This window comes from Melanerpes formicivorus, unplaced genomic scaffold (genome assembly GCF_026170545.1).
Source record: "Melanerpes formicivorus ecotype bairdi unplaced genomic scaffold, bMelFor1.0.p_v2 SCAF_15, whole genome shotgun sequence".
In the NCBI taxonomy this organism is placed as follows: domain Eukaryota; kingdom Metazoa; phylum Chordata; class Aves; order Piciformes; family Picidae; genus Melanerpes; species Melanerpes formicivorus.
The window spans coordinates 12,476,559-12,491,594 of NW_027142367.1; the positions used below are offsets into that span (position 1 = coordinate 12,476,559).

The 15,036-nt window shown below is 43.3% G+C and overlaps 1 protein-coding gene across 4 annotated transcripts in view; it reads right to left on the bottom strand.

The window, feature by feature from the left end:
• SPIRE1 (spire type actin nucleation factor 1) overlaps positions 1 to 15,036 on the bottom strand; it is a 155,883-nt gene that overhangs the window by 77,033 nt on the left and 63,814 nt on the right. For all 4 annotated transcript variants that reach the window (XM_068147640.1, XM_068147641.1, XM_068147642.1 and 1 more), the window contains exon 3: positions 7,839 to 8,069. In XM_068147640.1, coding sequence (XP_068003741.1) covers positions 7,839 to 8,069 — 231 coding nt within the window. The remainder of the gene's footprint in view (positions 1 to 7,838; positions 8,070 to 15,036) is intronic.

Genomic DNA, 15,036 nt, shown 5'->3' on the forward strand with positions numbered 1-15,036 from the left:
ACTGAAGATTCACAGGTAGAAGATGATTAATTTTTGGCTAAGCCAGCAAATCAACCTCAGGTACTGTTACAACAAAAGTAAAGGGAACCCTCATGTGGAGGCACAGAATCCCTTCTCCCAAAAGAAGATGCATCAAGATCAAGAACAGCAATGTGATGCTAAAGTGCACTAAGAGCAGGTCTCAGGAGAAGAGAGCTGATCACTTGTATTCATATATTGACTGCAATGGTTTTGAAAAATGCTATCTGCCCAGAGTGGTTGTAGAAGGCCCCTTCCCTGGAGGTGTTCAAGGCCAGACTGGATGAGACTTTGGGCAACAAGTCTGGTTGACAGCTGTCTCTGTCCATGGCAGGGGGGGGTTGGATTAGATGATCTTTGAGGTTCCTTCCAACCTAAGCAGCTCTAAGATTCTAAAATATGATTCCATATTTAATGCTGCTGCCTTTCTTTTTAACATAAAATGTACTGATAACACTTGGGGCACTGGTTACCATCTCAGTATGGCTCCAAAATATTCACCAGCTACAGAGAGTTACAAGGTACACTCCAAGATGCTTGCTTTGAATTGAAACATAAACACTCCTCTGCAGGCTCCTATAAAAACCCTAAAGCAAACCCAGAACTAAACAGACTTCCACTCCAAGAAAGCTGAACCTACTTTAAACCTCATGGATTAGGCAAAAATTACAGGCCTTGGAATTCCATCAACATGAACTCCAGGCCTTTTAGCAGCATGAACTCTGTCACAAGCAAACATCCAGACTGTTTGTTTTTCACTGCATTTTCTGGTTCATCTGTGACAGGGTCATGCCATAATAACGTATGTTCTCAGAGGGAGCCTCCAGAATTCTTAGATCTAAATGTAGATGTTCTCATCCCACCTGTAATTGCATGGAGAAAGAACATTCTCTCCTTTTCCACTACAAATATACACATGCCATAGATAGTTGATCTGTGCTACCATCAGAGTATTCAAAGCAAAACAGAAGCAGATCAGTATCATCACTGTAAATTTCAGTTCCTTCCAGGTGAAAGAGGTCAGTCCTATAGCTGATCTACCAAGGCATATGAGTTACCTAAATTTACAAGTTTCTCATTTACAGACCATGCCAATGATCAAAGGACAATATAGAATCATAAAATCAACCAGGTTGGAAGAGACCTCCAAGATCATCCAGTCCAACCTATCACCCAGCCCTAGCCAATCAACTAGACCATGGCAATAAGTGCCTCATCCAGTCTTTTCCTGAAGATCTCCAGGGATGGCAACTCCACCACCTCTTTGGGCAGCCCATTCCAATGGCAAATCACTCTCTCTGTGAAGAACTTCTTCCTAACATCCAGCCTGAACCTCCCCTGGCACAACTTGAGACTGTGTCCTCTCATTCTGTTGCTGGTTGCCTAGGAGAACAGACTGACCCCCACCTGGCTACAGCCTCCCTTCAGGTAGTTGTAGACAGTAATGAGGTCTCTCCCGAGCCTCCTCCTCTCCAGGCTAAGCAACCCCAGCTCCCTCAGCCTCTCCTCATAGGGACTGTGCTCCAAACCCCTCACCAGCTTTGTTGTCCTTCCCTGGACATGTTCCAGTACCTCAACATCTGTCTTGAATTAAGGGGCCCAGAAGTAGACATAGGACTCAAGGTGTGGCCTGACCAGTGCTGAGTACAGGGGAAGAGTAACCTCCCTTGCTCCTGCTGGCCTCACTATTCCTGATACAGGCCAGGATGCCATTGGCTCTCCAGGACACCTGGGCACACTGCTGGCCCATGTTCAGCCTACTATCTACCAGCACCCCCAGGTCCCTTTCTGCCTGGCTGCTCTCCAGCCACTCTGTCCCCAGCCTATAGCGATGCTTGGGGCTGTTGTGGCCTAGAAATCTGAAATATGGGTGCTTTTTGGACAGAAACAGAACCAGTTCTTCCTCTTCACTTACAAAACAAAGCACAAAGATGGATTCCTACCAATAAAGATATTGCAAATCATTACCTTGTATATTCTGCCCCTCTACACTACTCTGGTGAGACCCACCTGCAGTGCTGTGTCCAGCTCTAGAGCCACAACACAAGAAGGACATGAACCTGTTGGGGTGGGTCCAGATGAAGCCACAAAAGGGACAGGAGGGCTGGAGCACCTCTGCTGTGAGGACAGGCTGATAGAGTTGGGAGGCCTTCAGTATTTGAAGGGGGCCTATGGGATAGCTGGAGAGGGACTTTTTACAAAGTCATCCAGCAACAGAATGAGGGCTAATGGCTTCAAACTGGAAGAAACTCAATTTAGATTAGACATTAGGAAGAAATTTTTCTCCATGAGAGTGGTGAGGCACTGGAACAGGTCGCCCAGGGAAGCTGTGCAGGCTCCAAGCCTGGGATGTGTTCAAAACCAGCTTGAATGGGGCCTTGAGCAACCTGGTCTAGCAGGAGGTGTCCCTGCCCATGGTGGGGGGGTTGGAACTAGATGATCTTTAAGGTCCCTTCTAAGACAAACCACTCTATGATTTCTTTTAACAAGATCACACAATACTGCACATGCTGCACTAAAACGAATTTTCATATCAATTCAATGCTCTGTGCAGAGATTTCCTAAGTAAGGAACCTTACTTAGGGGACCTGGGTCACTAATTCATCTTTGTGAAGCAGCAGTTGCACAACAGTTAAGTTCTGGTCAGAATTAATGAATACTATTACTGCACCACCAAGAAGTAATTGCTTAGGCAAGGCCACTGAGCACTGGGGGCCATCCACCTATATTTGTGTCTGAGACAACAAGGTGTGGCATGGGTACAGATAAAGCTCCTGTTAAAATTAACTGTCAGGAACAAAAGGTGAAGATAAGTATGAGCAAAACATAGGTTCAGAAAAACCACTGCCGCCTCGGATGATTTCTACAAGACCTGCAGAAAAAAAAAGTAGCAGAGACAGTGACAAAGGTTAGTGTCACAACCTGCAGATTCTGCTGAGAACCTCTGCTCTGAAGAAGAACCTCTACTCCCTCTACCCTGAAGAAGAGCTAAGTCTAGTACTGGCAGTAGTAATTTGGCTATAGTGATGTTGAAAGCTGGAAGCAATGACAGGGCTGGGGCTAGGACTGCAGTTCAGCCCAGCAAAATCAGTACAGACTAAAAACTGCTACTGAGAGGTTCTATGGCCTTATTTACATCTGAAATTAGAAGGGAATGCTGGCCAAGAATAAAGGATAATACTGGAATTAGGGTTAGGATTGAGACTCAAGCCAGCGGATATTGATGAAATGCAGCTTAGAAAGTGTCAGCAGGTTAAACCGAAAAGTCGTGCTGGCTTAAGCCATCTGGCTGCACAGATCTTTGAGATAAGGACTGAGATAACATTAAGATTAGGAGTGGAATTAGGGTTTGACCATACTCTGGAAGAGGTTGATAAACTGCCTCATCTTGTTTCAGTATCAGGGAGGGCCACACGTCTTGATAAAGGTGCCACATGACAGGACTTCACACACCCTTAGCAAGCCCAACACCACCCAGCATGCCAGGCCTACTCTGTCCATACCCTCTGTTGACCCAAGGCTCCTCAAGCCATATATGTGTTGACAGCCTGCCGCATTCCTAATCCTTTAGGGTCACTGTACACATGTACAGTGTCCTTGTGTATGTGCAGAGCGAGCTTGGCACTCCCGAGATCTACAGCTTTGCTGTACCCTGTACGTGCATTGTGTGTGGAGACTGCAGATGAGGGCAGGGAAGAGGGCCCCAAACAAGGGAAGCATCTGCCTCAAAACATCCACTCCTTACAGTCTCTTCCTCTGCACTAAGGCTGCCATATCCAAAACACATCAATGATTAAAAGACTTAAGTGTCTGGCAACCAACGTCTCCTCCCTTCATAGATACAGTTTTCAAAACAGTGGATGGAGTCTGTGCAGCAGGTTAGTCCTGCCAAGGAAATCAAAAGTCAAATCAGCCAAATACACTGAGAAGCAGCACAAAAGCTTGTCTGTGCCTTCTCCAAACAAGAGCTCTGCCAATGATGATCTTGGCAGTGCTATTTAGCACTTACCAGTTCTTGGGAGCAGTTGTCCACCACATTAATCAGCATTTTCCAGGTTAGAGGAGGGGTCAGGATTGACTTTCCCTACTCTACATTACAGAAAAACTTACACATATCTATCTTTGTTTTAAACATGAAATAGGCTCACCTACATTACTGATTTATGGTGAAAAACTCAAGTCTTGGTGGCAGGCAGGCCTTGGACCTTCCAGTATCTGAAAGGGGCCTACAAGGATAGAAAAGGACTGTTTACAAAGGCCTGGAGTGATAGGATGAGGGGCAATGGTTTCAAATTAGAGAAGAGTAGATTTAGGAACAAGTTCTCTACCATGAGGGTAGTGGAATATTGGAACAGGTTGCCCAGGGAGCTGGATGGGGCCTCATCCCTGGAGATATTCAAGGTGAGGCTCGACAGGGCTCTGGGCCACATGATCTAGTTGAGGATGCCCCTACTCACTGCAGAGGGGGATAGACTAGATGACCTTCAGAGGTCCCTTCCAACCCAGACCATTCTGTGATTTTGTGTGATTCTGTGGACCTGACAATGAGACTTTCTGTAGAAGGATAAAAGAATTCAAGGACAAAATCATGTTCATGCTGGAGACTGAATAGTTAAAAACCTTAAAAAATCAATATAAGCAGCACAAATCCCATCTCTGCCATTGTCCAAGCTTGCACTTCAGAGAATGCAGGGTAGGCAGGAATGACAGTTGCTCAATTCAAGAAGCAAACCTCCTTCATCATTCACTATCATCTGTGAGGAGAAAGCTCCATGGTGAGCCTTGCCAAGAGGAAATTACAATAATCGAGCCTCATGGTCACAAGATCACACACTACTGTTGTGAATCAGTCACTAGGTACATAAGGGTGTAGCCTGCAACTTAGATTCTCACTTGTGGAAAAAAAAAACCAACAAACAACCAAGAACACAAAACCAAACAACCCACACAAAAAACCCACCAAAAAAAAATCCACAAGCAAAACATGGTCTTAGCCCTCAAAAGGTACAAAGTCAAGAAAAAAGATGCGCCGAGTTTGCAGTCTTGTAACAATTGTGGCAGAATGATGCAGGCTCTGCCACTGCAGTAGTGACACAGAGCAGGGAATACAGCCCAGGCAAAGAGCTAAGCCTGCAGCAAATATGTCATGCAAAAGCAGCAACAGAGAAGAGGTTTCATAGATTCATGGAACCATTTGGTTAGGAGGAACCTCAAAGATCATCTAGCTCCAACCCCCCTGCCATGGGCAGGGACACCTTCCACTAGACTAGGTTCAAGGCCTTACACACCCCCAGGGAGGGGGCATCCATGACTTCCCTGGGCAATCTGTTCCAGTGTCTTACTACCCTCAATACAAAGAATTTCTTCATAATATCCAGTCTAATTCTGCCCTCCTCAAGCTTCAATCCATTCCCTCTTGCCCTATCACTACAAGTCCCTTCCCAGCTTTCTTGTAGGTCCCTTTCAGGTACTGGACAGCTGTGGGGGAGTAGAAGTTAGGATGATGTAGAAATGCCAGCTGAACATCAGTTCAGCAAGGTGAAGTCACAAAAGCAGTACATTTGCAGAATGACAAAAAATTCATGGCAATAGAGGCTGCAAGTTAAAATGTCTGATGTTGATGTTCAAGCCTATAAATAGGCAGGTTCTTCAGACCAGCAGAGATAAGATATTAATGAAGCAGTCCAGAAAGATGCCATTCACTGGCCTTAACAGCTGAAACCTGACCAAACATCTTCTTACCCTTTTTTGTGTTTCAGGGATGTGCACCAGAGGAACTGACAGGAGTTCAGAAACATTTTTGCAGCTTAGCTCTTCTTGTGTACAGAAATAACAGCCTTGTAAAATAATCACTTCTACTAGCCACTGCTCTCGGCTCTGTGTATACAAAGCTCTCATATGCCTTTGCACTAAGCAAAACTACCTCTAACAATCCAACTTTGATTATAAGGCCATTCTTCAACCTTATCCTAACCTGGGCAATGGTGAGTAACAACCCAACTTTGATTATAAGGCCATTCTTCAACCTTCCCCTAACCTGGATGATGGTGAGTAACATAGTGAACACCTATTCCCAAGAACTGGGACTGCATTTTGCCAGACTGGAGGAAAAGAGGATATAGGATACAGAATACAGAATTAACCAGGTTGGAAAAGACCTTCGAGATCATTAAGTCCAACCTATCACTCAATACTATCTAATCAACTAAACCATGGCATGAAGTGCCTTATCCAGTCTCTTTTTAAACACCTCCAGTAACGGTGACTCCACCACCCATCTGGGCAGCACATTCCAATGGCCAATCTCTCTTTCTGTGAAGAACTTCTTCTTAACATCCAGCCTAAACTTCCCCTGGAACAGCTTGAGACTTTGCCCTCTTGTTCTGGTGCTGGTTGCCTGGGAGAAGAGACTAACCCCCACCTGGCTACAACCTCCCTTCATGTAGTTGTAGACAGCAATAAGGTCTCCCCTGAGCCTCCTGTTCTCCAGGCTAAGCAACCCCAGCTTTATTTAGAATAAACCTTTATTTAGAATAAACCAAACCAGGTTGGAAGAGACCTGCATCTACACAACAGCATGCTGTTTGGAGCAGCTCCATGAGGGTGCTGCTAGCCACCTCTAAAGAAGGTGAGTGGGCAAAGGGAGTGGCAGAGAGAGGCGAGAGCAAAGCCACCTTTGCTCCTGCTCACAGCAAGGGCATGGACTCAGCACAGCAGGGGCTCAAAGGACAGAGTACTTCACCCAGCCAAGCTCTGCCCATCACAGGGAACGCATTTATCTAACTCTTGCTTCTCTGAGGCAGGGATCAAAAACAAAGGCATGAAGCATTTAGCTTTATTTCTGTTTGCAGAAACAATACAAAGGCATCTCAAAAGTTATTCCCATTCCTGTCTTCCTCCTTTACAGTCAATACATCCGAAGTTGCTTGTTTCAGGAGGGTCCTGTACCTGTGTGTTAAAGTGTCCTGATGTGCAATCTGGGACGCTCTTCTAGTGTCAGAGTGCATCGCCGCACTCTGAATTTTTGTGGCATACTAAGCTTCTGGTTCTTAACTATGACCTGCATTTATGAAGTAGTAATAACCAGCACACAATTTTCCAACCTGTATTAAAACTCTCAGATTATTTACAAGTTTAACCTCTTAGACAAATTTTGTCAAAATCCATGCTCACTAATACCTTTGTCTGTACTAAGAGCTCACTGGGCTGTAAAATTTGTACTAAAGACTATTCTGCAGAGATTAGAGGGTTATACTTCCAAAGGATTGTTCACAGTAGCCCAGATAACATTAAAGAACTTGTTGCAATTAAAATTCATCAGCCCTATTTCCAAATCTCACAGCTCAGCTCCAGGACCACAGCTATGATGATCACCACTAAAATACTGTGTCCTGACTCACTCCCTACAAATAAGCTACCCTTATAAAAGCACTCCTTCATCAGAGAAGGATGGCAATGGAAAAAGCTGATAAGAAATAATTAATACCACACTAATGAAAAGGTGAATTAATTGAAACAAAGTGTCCAAGTGTACACAAAGTAATTCAACGTGGAAGGATGACTGTTCAGTGCATGGTTGACATCAGAATGGGATGTTAATGCTACATCCAATGATAAATTTAATCATGGATTTTCTGTTGCTTACTGTCAAACATGAAATACTCCTGCGTGTCATTTTTGCAAGCAAACCTTACAGAATGACCAGGGAAATCAGAAAATTATACAGCCAGTGCCACAACTGGACAATAACACACAAAAGAGGGTTTATTTTCTTGCTGATAAAACCAGTGAAATAGGAGATAAACCGCCCATTGCTGTACCTTCATGACGTCTTTATAGGAACGAATGGCCTCAACTTCCTCATCGTCGTCATCCTCCTCCACTCCTTCATCCAGAGCATCATAGCCTTCATCCCTACTCCCATCTGTTTCTGTGGAATTAGTCATGTGGTCAATAAGCTGCTCCAGCGGAGGACTTAATTCCCGCTCTTCATTGTCCTTCAAACCATAGTCCAGGGCTTTGTATATAATAATCCCCAGCAACTCGATAACCTATACAAATGAAAAAGAAATATTTAGTAATGCCATTTACATGGATGAAGGTCAGCCCAGAGACACCCTTTTCTGGTGTCTGTATAACAAGCTTAGCATTGAAGAGGGCAATAAACAACAAAATTAAAGAGAAAATGGAACTTCTAACATAGTAGAACTTCAGTAATGCAACACAGTATCACAGTATAACTTAGGCTGGAAAGGACCTCGAGGATCATCAAGTCCAACCTATCAACACAGACCCCATGACTAGACCATGGCATCAAGTGCCATGTCCAATCTCCCCTTGAATGCCTCCAGGGACAGCGACTCAACCACCTCCCTGGGCAGCCCGTTCCAATGACGAATGACTTGCTCGGTGAAGAACTTCCTCCTCACCTCAAGTCTAAACCTCCCCTGGCGCAGCTTGAGACTGTGTCCCCTTGTTCTGGTGCTGGTTGCCTGGGAGAAGAGACCAACCCCTTCCTGGCTACAACCACCCCCCAGGTAGTTGTAGAGGGCAATGAGGTCACCCCTGAGCCTTCTCTTCTCCAGGCTAAACAATCCCAGCTCCCTCAGCCTCTCCTCATAGGGCTTGTGCTCAAGGCCTCTCCCCAGCCTTGTTGCCCTTCTCTGGACACGTTCAAGTGTTTCGATGTCCTTCTTAAACTGAGGGGCCCAGAACTAGACCCAGGACTCAAGGTGCAGCCTAACCAAAGCAGAGTACAGGGGCACAATGACTTCCCTGCTCCTGCTGGCCACACTATTCCTAATGCAGGCCAGGATGCCATTGGCCCTCTTGGCCACCTGGGCACACTGCTGGCAACACAGAGCACGCAAGAGCCACACCCCTACTGCTTTATTATTTCAAAGTGTGAAGCTAAAGTTTGCAATTTAAAAAAAAAAAAGATTTCCCTTTTTCATTCCAATCTAACAAACCTCAAAATAACATTGCTGTAGATTCCTAAGACTGTATTACACACATATAACTGGTTTAGGTGGAGGCAGGGATAGACAAAATTAAAGGAAAGACCGAACTAAGATGAGATGCTTCCCTCCTCCCACAAATTAATGTCATTTGGAAAATGCCCTTCAGTTTCTGCAGCTCTTCATCGACCTAAGAAGCAGCTGGACACAGCTCTGGACATCCCAGTGTTAGCTCGCTAAGCACTGGGACATCGGCCCACAGGAAGTCTCCTGCCTGTGGCACAGCTTGCAGAGGTACACTGAAACTACCTACAACTGGATTTCATAGTAATGAGATAGTGTCTCCATTTTTCATTGAACTTGAGGCTTCCATTGTGTACTCTGTCAAGAGCAGAACGAACAGACAACCTCGGAGTGTAAGCTGGCAAAAAAATATCATGAACGTACCAAAATGCTAAATGCACATTTTCTTTCTTGGCATCAATTGTTTTCTTTATGAGTGATATTGAAGCTTCTAGCATTTTAAAACTGTGAAGATGGCACTTCAAAGTGAGGAGTCTGGAAATGGGTATTAGTGGAGAGGGAAGGTAAAACAGGCTTCCCAGAGTAAACCACAAGAAGGTAATGTCACTGCTGGAGATCCTTGTCTGACAATGGGAGTAGGACTGGAGCTGTTGCATGTAATCTCTGATCTTCCATGTGTGTTGTGACAGCTGGCATGTCACAGAAACAAGCAGGCTCCAGTGTAGGAGGAGTTGGCACTACAACAACATTAATAACAGGGGCATTCCTAAACACACCAAGCCTTGTTATCAAATGCCATTTCCTCTCAGCTGGCTACTGGTACTACCCTGCTCAACACACTTTTTAATGCACATTTTTTAAAATTCTATTTGGCTGAATAGGACAAACCCAGATGGGTTCTTAAAACATTGTATTTGACTCAGGTAGCAAAGTATTTTGGTCCTAGAAGCTGGAGGTTAGCAAAGACTTCAAGTGATATCCTATTAGTTTATTAAGCTGGAGGTTAGCAAAGACTTCAAGTGATATCCTATTAGTTTATTAATACAGAAAATTTAATGAAGTAGCTGTGGTCTGACAGCTTTACACTTGCATACTTCATTCCTCTGCTGGGATCACTTTACAGCACAAATTCGCTTTGCACAAACAAGCAAACATAAAACCCACCAGCCTCTTCCAAATTACTTCCAATACTTTTGGTAACTCTATTCAATATAAATAATTTCCCAATGCTACTCTATTGAAATGTTTTTATATGTATTTGGAAAATAATCTTACAATTAAAATAAGAAAAGTGATTACACAAATTAATGAAGGAAAACCTCACTTCATTTATAATTTTGGAGAACAATTTCTGACTTGGGAAATGCCAGTGAGGCAGAAAAGTATACCAGGGAAGCATCACTGCCTGCTTGCTCAGTTCTCATACCCTTCCTCAGACTAAAGCATGATATAATTGTAAGATTGGAAGAGACTTTTAAAGGTCATCTAGTAAAATCCCCCTGCACTGAGCAGGGACATCTTCAACCAGAGCAGGTTGCTCTGAACCCCATTCAACCTTACCTGGAATGTTTCTATGGATGGTACATCCACCACTTCTCTGGGCAAAACTTGCACCAGTGTTTCACCACCCTCACCATAAAAATAATTTCTCTCTAGCCTAAATCTCCCCTCTTTCAGCTTAAAACCACCACCCTTTGTCCTCTCACAGCAGGCCCTGCTAGAAACTGTCCCCATCTTTCTTCCAGGCCTCCTTTAAGTACTGAAAGGCTGCAGTAAGGTCTGCCCAAAGCCTTCTCTTCTCCAGGCTAAGCAACCCTAACTCTCTCGGCCTGTCCTCACAGCAGAGGGATTCCAGACCTCAGATAATTTTCCAGCTTCTTCTGGACCTGCTCTAGCAGGTCCATGTCCTTCTTGTGCTGAGGGCTCCAGAGCTGGAGCTGGGCATACTTCTGTCCTCACCCACTTTGGAGACGGAACACTGTACCATATAAACCCTAAAACCAGCTGTAACAGATCAGCCTTTATGTTTACAGCATATCTGGCTTGCTTTTCAGAGAAGGTATTTTGTAGTAACCATCTTCTAGAATATATCTTGTAGAAAATGTGAAAAATGTCACCAAATAAAATATATTCTAGTGGTAGACGTGTTTTCCCTGTAACTCAGCTCCTGAAACAACCTCAACACACACCCCTTCACCAACTGAAAGGGAACAAGGAATACCAACTTCATTTCAATTTGAAGTAGACCCCAATGAAAGTGAAGGATAACTGAATAATGACTTTGATATTTTAAACACCTAGGAGTAAAAACCAATGTAAGCTACCTCTAACTTTAATAAGAACTAAATTTGAAATAACTTAACATATATAAGGAGGACTGCAATGGCCAAATAGGATGCAAGGAAAAGAATGTCTTGTGCCATGTAGCGGTGGCTGCTGAACACAGCTTCTGCATTTTGCTACACCAACACTTCAAATGAATAGAAGGGGAGGTATAAAGAGCACTCTCTCTGCCTCCTATTTGGGAAGAGGATTAAGGCATTCAAAAGCACCATGGCTAAAACTGGATGACAGCTGCTGCTTTCTTTGATATATCAGCAGTGGGGCTTTTGCAGTTCAGTAATATGGTTTGTGCATTTTCATATGCTACGAACAGATTCCATAATACATGCAAAGCTGACACAATGCAGAAGGCTGCAAAGGCACCAATTCAGACCTGAATTTCAGTCTCTCAGCTCCTTACGTAGAAGCTGTCTTATTTATTCAGTGACTGTCAGTATCACAAATTCTTTTTGCTGAATTACAAAGCAGCAAACATCTTAAGTGAGAAACTTAGCTTTGACTTGCAGTGGAACAGCACACTCAGCACTTTCAGTAGTAATGGTTTACTGAGGATCTTGTAGAACCACACAAGTGCCATGCAAACATCAAACAAAAGGCACAGAGTCATCAATGCTTCCAAAAAAAGTCACACAAATAAAATTTAAGTCTACATAACTAGAAACAGAACATACAAGTTTAGACAGTCAGCCCACTGCTGCTTAAATGCTTGAGTGCTGTCACTTGGCCTGTAATACAAATCAAATACACACAAGAAAAGGAAAAGCTTTTCACAGATGAATGGATGAATTGATAAATATGTGGGGGGTTGCAAACAAGAACCTATTTTTTTTTTTAAAAGCATTAACTACTTACAAAGAGTCACTGGTTCTAAACTGCACTGTTTGCTAACTTCCCACAAAATAAATACTTCTGGCACCTAACAGGTGACAAGCACTGGCATAGTTTTCAATTTGATGTGAAAACAGAGGCATAACAGGAAAATAAAGGGGTAAGAAAGGACTTAGCAAGGCTCTTTTAAAGCAGAATTGTACACTGACACACCAAAACAACTCCAGGATGCTGAAGTTAAGTGCCAGCACAAACAAATATGAAAGAAGTAAGACTGGGGGCGGGGGAAGGAAGTTCTGCACCTTGAACTTTAGAACTCATTTGCTCCTGATTGCTTGAAATTTTGCAAAGGACCTGGTCTTTGCAAATCAGTATGTGGCTAAATAACTTTTAAAAAATAAGCAAGGAAGTCTGCATTATTATGCTTCACACCTTTTCACCAAGTTCTTTTGAAAGCCATGGCTTCAGACCAAAACCAATCCTAACACACCGTCACTTCCCACAGACTGAACTTGTACTCTGTTGTGCTTAAAACATTACCAAGAGGGGAATTTTATTTCACTGTGAGTGTTCTTTCCATTCCTACACCAGTCTGGATTGGTATTACACTGCTCCTCTCTAGCAGCTTGTGATAAAGCTCCTGCAGCACTTCAAACACAATGCACAAACAGTATTCTCATGGTCCTTACACAGGCAGCAAAACCCAAACAAAAACTCTTCAGGTTATTTTGGTACACAAACACTGCCTGGAACTTTCCATTCAGTAGCCCTTCCTCCCACACTGCCTCTTGGAAAGGGATGCATTATGGTTTTAGGTCTTTTACATGACACCAATTACGCTCTTACAATGAACACTGCCAATTTCAGACTCTCATAAACTCCTCAAATACACAGCCTTTGTACAGGAATAAAACTTGTTTGAGACTTGCAGAAGTCTTGAGTGAAATGACTGCAAGGGGGGTTAACTTCAGGGAAGAATCCTTTTTTCCCCTCCCTTTAGCATATATATCCCTGTGACTCTTCCTGAAGCTTGGATGCAAACAGGCAGAATCTGGATGCCATCCCCCCACTCCCCCCACACACAATAGAGCACGGTCTGAGCTTTCATCTCCTTCCTAGGCTTGCCCCCGTTTTCAAACAAAGCCACAAAGCCTAAGGACAGACTTGTACTTCCAGCAGCAGAGGGTTTTTTTTTTTCAGCTCAAATGTCTGTCCCCCTCTGAAGTTCTCCCTTCTTCCAAGAGCCACTCAGGTTTTGTATCCCTAACAACAAGTCTGAAGATGCTGTAAAGCTCCAGCTCCTAAGGTGAGTCAACTAACTGTTGAGCTTTCCCATTGGAACCTCAGATAGGGCAAGCAGTCCCAACAATATTTGCATTACTACTGTGCTGTCCCTTTATGACCTATAATAATTTATTATTAGAAATTTATACTACTATTAATTTTAAGAGCTCCCATTTCTTAGCAGCAGATGAACTCCAACACACCTCACAAGCAGAATGACTCTACCTTACAGTAAGAGTGTTGAGAGTTCAGAGCTGGCATTAGCCATGGCACTCCTTAAAGCAGAGCTTCTCTCTGCCACCACCCCTGGAATTAGGCAGCACTTAGTCAATCTGCAAAGACCAACCTGCCTTTGCTGATGCTAAATTAGAAGCTCCACGTCATGCTTCTGGAATCGTAACATGCAGAGTAAACACATCCACAGACAGCCTTGAAGTCAAGAGTTATGTATCTTTGGAGAAGACACACAAACACACACAAGTTTGTGTGCTAAAATTCTGTAATACAGTCCAGAAGATAGGCACATTAGCATTGTCTGTAAACCCAACCATCTCTCTCCAGCTAGATGACACAGAGAGAAATACTCTGGTTTTCATCTCCATTTGTAATTTGTTGTTTGTTCAGTGTCCAACTCTGGAACTGAAAAAGACCAAGCTTTTAGGAAGGGTGAACAAATATTGAGGTTAGGATAAACCAAAGTAAACTTCTGGTTATTTACCTCATCCTTAGATGCCCTACATAACTCATGGAAAAGTATGTCTCAATAGGTCATTCCAAGAGATGCATTGCTGCCACTGCATAGCTCAGGTACACTTCAGTAGTCTTTACTACAGCATCCCCTGTGAAAACAGGCTGGCATTACCCAGGTCTTGATAGCTGGGGACACTGCTAAATTTAAATATGACCTTCACTAAATTAGAGCAACTTGTAATAGACCATCAAATGAGATCAGTGAAAAAACTTTCAAGTGTATCCAGGCAAGCAGCAAGGATTCCTAACAGTTCCAGTGAAACAGATGAATCACTCATTTCCAAAGAATACAGACTTAAGATACCGGATTATTTAGCTTCCAGGCAACGTTGGTTTGCACTGAAATGAGGAGATATTGCTTTCTGCAATATAATGAGCCCTGCTACTCAAGGCAAAGCAGAATAAGAATGAAGAAAAAACAAACAAGCAAACAAACCCCAAACAAAAAAAAACAAACAACTCCACAACACAACAAAAACAACAAACCCACAAGCAAACAAACAAAAAAAAAAAACCCAACCCAGAGTATATCAGGTCTAATAGAAAATAAATATGAATGGATATTAAATACATCCTTTAACAAGATTCAGTCTGGTTTTGATACAGTCAGAGTTAGGAAGTTTTCTCTGCTGTATTCAGGGCAGACCTTTTTCAAAACAATTTCATAGCCATGCATCTCTGAATGCACTACGTGGGTAGTGAGACAGACTTACTGAATTCTTTCCACTATTCACGTATATGTAAAGAAGATTCAGTGGAAGACACAAAACAAGCCTAAAATGTAGAAAAAGAGGATAGTTTGGGGTTTGGGCATTTTTTGTTCCCCCCAAAG